Source organism: Uranotaenia lowii, chromosome 3 (genome assembly GCF_029784155.1).
Source record: "Uranotaenia lowii strain MFRU-FL chromosome 3, ASM2978415v1, whole genome shotgun sequence".
NCBI classification, from domain to species: domain Eukaryota; kingdom Metazoa; phylum Arthropoda; class Insecta; order Diptera; family Culicidae; genus Uranotaenia; species Uranotaenia lowii.
The window spans coordinates 64,433,086-64,439,074 of NC_073693.1; the positions used below are offsets into that span (position 1 = coordinate 64,433,086).

Genomic DNA, 5,989 nt, shown 5'->3' on the forward strand with positions numbered 1-5,989 from the left:
TTTTAATTTTTTTTTTTTAACAGATGACTACTGGATAAACATAAGTTATTGAACAGATATTAGTATTTTCATAACTACCAATGATAACGAATCATTCAGAAAGAAAATATATCTTTTTGGACTCTAGGGATCAATTTTACCCATAACAAACAGTTTGGAAAACTTCATCTGTAAAAAAATTGTAAGTTTACTATCGCTTTGAAAATATGGCATAATGAATTTCATATTATACTTTAACGATTGAAATATTGGAATAAATATGTTTATTATAATTTTTACATGTGAGAAACATTTTAAAGTGACTAAAAACATCTTCGAATAACATTTGGTGAAATTTTTCTTACAAAGTTTAATAACTCGAAAAATAATTATTTTCCTTTTTTTTCAATAACAGCATTTTTGTTTTGTTCTATCTGGCACATTTTTTCTAGAACATTTGATATTTGTAAGACATGCATCCCTGTTTCGAGATATAGCGAAGGAATCATGTATCCCCAAGGATCAAGTATTCTCATTCTCCCCAGCAAATTTAATAACTGAGGACAATTGATACATCTTCGTTTTCTGGAAATTTGATGATAACCTATTCTCAAGCCTGCATAATAATCTATAAATAATTTCGTGAGCATCGGTTGAAGCATTTCAGAGGAGTATTCAGGCTATCCCCGTTGCACGACAATTGTTTATATTAGATAGTAAAAAAAATATTAAAAACCAATTAATTTTGACAAATTAATGCATTTTTTTATTTTTTTATTGTTTTTAATAAAAGAGACAGTTAAAGCTACTAAGAACAAGCGACATTTATTATGACTGTACAAACTTTTCAAGCACATTGAATTTTCTGCACAGTATTTTCAAGTCCAATATAATTCCTTAATCTGCAAGGATAATATCGTTACATTTTGCAGTTTATCATACAATCATACCGTAAACTGTCGATGATCTTAATCCTTTCATAATCTGCCGCACGCGTTTTTGTCACACCTCATCCGAACGACTCAACTCTCTAGCAAACGGGCAGCAATTTAAGCTGAATGACTTACAAATTGTCGACGCAGGCGGGAGTTAAAGCTGCATCTTCATCAATTCGCCCCGAATGTTTTTGGGTGGCATTATGGCTTTTGCGGATGACAAATATGGCAGACGACGAAGGCCATTCCGATTGTCGGTTAAATTGGATGGCAGATTTATAAATTCCCATGACACTTGGTGGAATGCGTGATGATAAAGATTGTCTGGTTTGGTGATAGTTGAAGTGCAGCTTGTGAATGAAGTCAATTTTTTATGAATAAAAACTCAAACTGGTTTGAATTGTGTAAAATTTATTCACTATTTTTTTTAATTATCTACACAAAATTTACAAGGGTTTAAAAGATTTGTACTCAGGTTAGGATAAGCGGTTTCGAATGTCCTTAGGCCTTGGGCAGATGGGCAGCTTCCGGCTGGAATCCGTTCTCATCGGCAACATAGTTCACGGTGTAGGTGACGCCATCAGCACCGACGAAGGAGAAAGATCCGCGGACAACGAGGGCCGAAACATCTTCGTCGAATTTCTTCAGCTCCGACTTTTCCTGGTGCTTGATTCCGTTGCTGGTTTCGTACTGGAAGCTGTATCCATCAGCGGCCACATCACTGTCGTATTTCAGCACTTGGGCGTCCTTTTCTTCAGCTGGAGCGGCCAAAGCCAGGGCTAAGGTAGCGATGAAAACGATTGCCAATTTCATTTTTGCACGGGTTGTGTTTTCTTGGGTGTTGTGTCTTACGAAAGTTTATGGTATGACTGATAATTTTCTGGAATCTAAGCTCTCTTTTTATACATCTCCCCACCGAATTTGATATAACTCCAACAATCCAAACTAGTGGCAAGAGAAAAATCCCAAATTAGATTCTAATGTCACTGCCGGCAGATGAACAAACCAGTACCAGGACACGAGATCAAGAAGCGTCTTCCGTAATTTGATGACATTGTGTGCCGGTTTGACATAGCTGGTTTGAATTTTTCGGTTCAACCAGTTTCGGGTGTCGATTGATCAGAAGCAATAAAACGCTGATACGCTGATCAAAGGCGATTAATTGTCAATATCTGTGTTATGGCTGGGTACATGTATGTTGATTACATACTTAAAGTTAGAGATGTACCAAATAGTGATATCGGCCGAATATTCGGTCGAATATTCTGTTGAGTTATTAATAAAAAATTCAAAATAGATTATTAAAAAAAATACTTTTTTTTCTCTTCCATCTGAATGCTCCTCATTATTTTGAGTCGATTATTTTTAACCAGATGTGTCACACATCAGATCTTCTTCAAGTAGGGGTCTCTCTGATTTTCAAAATGTCACCAATAACTGAAAGGACATTAGATGAATTGTTGCTTCTAGGGTGTTTATCATCCAACAGATTGGGTTCCAGTGAAATCTGGGATAAAACAAGTCGAATCAGGTGCCAAGCAATTTGAAATTTCTTATTTGATATCTAATAAGATGAAGGTCGGATATGAGCAAGATAAATGTAAAAAAACGATAATCTTCAATCTTAAGTATACCATATTTTTCACCACACGCATCTAAACCTCCGGACAATTCTAGACTATTTTTTGACAAATTTGTAAAAAAGGGCAAATCTGACCAAAACTGAGGCATTATTCTAAAACATACAAGATGAATCGTATTGTACATAAAATTTAAAAAATAATAAAGAATAATTTGAGTTTTTTTTTTTAATTTGATTTAGCAAATTATCTGAATAATCGGCAAAATCCTGGAAATTTTAAACAATATCTGAGCATTCAGGCCTCGAATTCTTTATTTGATTTATGGGCAAGACCGGATATATACAAAAAATAGAATAAACGATAATGAAAATATAATGCTATTCACAGTAAGAGAAACACCTAATAGACACGTTTCTGATATAATGTCGTGATTTTGCAACCGATCAAGAAGAAAACACTCTCACATAAATTTTATTCAAATGCTAATCAACCTTTTTATTTGAATTTTAATTTGAAGGTCAAGAACAAGTGGCGACTTTTAACATTGTTGAATATTTTACCAAATATTTTCAAAAAACTCTTTTTGACGTATTAATGATTCGAAGCGAAACGAAGTTCGTACGGGATCAGCTAGTATCGAATAAAAAATTTCCGTCATACTAAAAAAAATCGCAAACTTAATGATTATCAAATCAAACAGTTTTTGTACATATTTTAATTTTTTTTTTGTACACAGTAAACGAAAATAAGCGAGTTCGATAGTTATTTTACCAAATTCCCAAAATGTGGAAATCGGTAATCTGTTCGATAATTTTTCCATGGCCGAGGAGTGACAGCTATCAAATATTACGGAACTTTTCGGTAAAAAAAACATAGAAACTCGGTATCATACCTAAGAAATGATGTCAAAATTTTGACAGTTGTAAACGTGACAGCTCGTTATGTTACCGAACAAATGGTGTTGTTGAACCGAAATGCCAGTAATTATGACCGAAAGGCCGGTAATGTATAACCGGAAAACTTTAAAAGCTCAGTAATAAATACCAAAAACCGGTAAAGTTTACCGATGTACCTAAAACTATTACTGAAATACCTGTAATTACTATCGAAATAACGGGTGTTAAATAAAAAATGAGAATGTTTTCAATACCTTTCAGTAACTCAAATAAAGAGCGTAAAATTTTCTTTCTCCAAGAAAATTGCTCTTTGGGCTCCCTAGAAACAGTAGGCGTGTTTGGTTTTGCTAGTTTGAATTTAGTCAAAGCAAAGATGGCGTCGAAACAGCACGTGCTCCGCGAACGCATTGTACGGTTCTACGAAACGCATTTCCAGCAAGGAAAAAAGTTCACGGTGGCACATTTCAAGGAAGAAAATGTACCTGTCAGTACGGTATATCGTATCCTGGGTTCCCTGAACGTAGAGCGGAAGGTCGGAAGTGGTCGTCCGGTGACGATAATGACGAAGCAGAGGAAGACATCGTTAAAGAAACTGTTTGACAACAAGGACGCAACCACCCTGCGTGACGCCGATCGGAAATATGGCTGCTTCCACGTATTGATCCATCGTACCCTCAAGATGGAAGGAATCCTCTGCAGGAAGAAGACGAGGTCGCCGGAGTACACGGAGGAGCAGATTGAGACGGTCAAATCACAGTGTCGATGGATGACCAAAAAATACCGCGGGACGTCATTCGTTCTGGCTGGCTGGCGTACCTTGAGGAGAGAAAGATACCGTTCGTGCCGAAAGATCTGAACAAAAAAAAACTTGCCCCAGTGCCGCCCAATAGAGGATTTCTTTGGCTCACTCAGTGCCCTAGTGTATAAAAACAATTGGAGGGCCAAGGACACGAAGCAACTGACTACAAGAATCCGGAAAATGGACTTAAGTGCCGTACAACGTTCTTGTGAGAGCATCGCGACAAAGTTGCGTCGAACATCAGACCACGGCCCTTACTCAAACATTCACTGACATTTTTTTGAAGAAAATACATTATGTTATTAATAAAAAATACTGAAATCGATGAAAAAAATAACAATTTTTTATATGTGATTGAAAAAATTCTCATTTTTTATTTAACGTCCGTTATCTGTGAATATAACCGAAATACAGTAACAAGAACCTTTAAAATTTTGATAATATTTAGTGAACAACCTGTAATTTTCACCGAACAACTGGAAGTTTTTACAGGAATATCGGTAACTTTTATGGGAACTCTGGTAGATTTTACCGAAAAATCGTTATTTTTGCTGGAATAATTGAAATTATTATTGAAATGCCGGTAATATTCACCGGAAGCTGAGAAATATTCATAAGTTTTCCCTGAAAACAGTTAAGCGCTCGGTATTTTCGTCTATTGATGCACAATGTATTACCCGAGATGATTTGAGTCTTGAATTCTCTCGCTCTTTTTACATTAAAAGCTGGAATTTTCGAAAGTTTTACGGTTTTCTGTAAAAACTATCGAAAATCTTGAACGATGAGATTTTTTTTTAAATTGCATAACTACAAGGGCATGGGCTACATTTTCAGTACTTTTTGGATTGTAGCTTTATACATTTCATCATTATTTTTTCCCTAATATTGAAACTAATTAGGATTGTCTCATAGCTATAATTTTATAAAAATTTTATTCAACTTGTTCATCAAATAACTGAAATATTAAAACTTATACAAGAATTAAACTAGGTACATATTTGTCGATTTGTAGTCGTTTTATTCCCAACCCTGCATGGAGATTATATTCCATCTCTAAAACCTGATTCAGAATCATTTTTACTCGAAAAATCATGCCTGAATGGTTATTAATTTAAGGTCTAACTGTTAATTATTTTTTATGAAGATATCAAAATCAATATTTTTTTATTGTTTATATCTAGGGTAAAACCATTTATCAAAATTCAGGACAATTCAACAGTTTTTTAAAATAAGAACAAATGCCACGTCATAAGCAGCGTTCAGAGGGGACAGTCTTTTCTCGTTAACGTACCAAAAACAACTGTGTTAGCTCTCAGATTTCTCCTCAACACATTGTGGGAATCCTCTCCATCAGCGGATGTGAATGCTCTCACTCACTCTTATGTGTTAACAATCACACTCTTGTTAACCCTTCATTTCATGATTTTTTATTTTTCCTTAAAAATCATTTTAAACAGCTGAAAATAACGAGTACATAAAGAAAAAAATTTAAAATAAAATACGATTTTTTACTTTTTTCATACATTAATTGTTGCAAATTGGTTACCTTATGAAACGAAGGGTTAACAGTGCGATTTTTCTCTCCCCGCACAGTTTGGGAGGAGCAGACGAAAAAAATTGCACTCTCTTTCACTGGGTAAGCCGATCTGAGAAGTTTTGCCTTTCATGATTGGAAATCAACAAAATTGTCTTCTACAATTAGTTAGAAATTGTTCAACGGGTAAATCAAGCATAAGTTTACAATTTTTGCATGAAGCAATTGGCGTTGAGGAGCAAAAGTATGAAAAAGAGTGCGGA

At 34.9% G+C, this 5,989-nt stretch overlaps 1 protein-coding gene across 1 annotated transcript; it reads right to left on the bottom strand.

Annotated features, from left to right (window-relative positions):
- Positions 1-1,340: 1,340 nt before the first annotated feature.
- LOC129757640 (flexible cuticle protein 12-like) lies at positions 1,341-1,769 on the bottom strand. The gene has a single exon (XM_055754915.1). It carries the CDS (start codon positions 1,725-1,727, stop codon positions 1,416-1,418), a length of 312 nt encoding a protein of 103 aa, XP_055610890.1. The 5' UTR covers positions 1,728-1,769; the 3' UTR covers positions 1,341-1,415.
- Between the last annotated feature and the right edge of the window lie 4,220 nt (positions 1,770-5,989).

Excerpts from the sequence above, each read along its gene's own strand:
- LOC129757640 (XM_055754915.1), bottom strand. The coding sequence starts at position 1,727 with ATGAAATTGGCAATCGTTTTCATCGCTACCTTAGCCCTGGCTTTGGCC.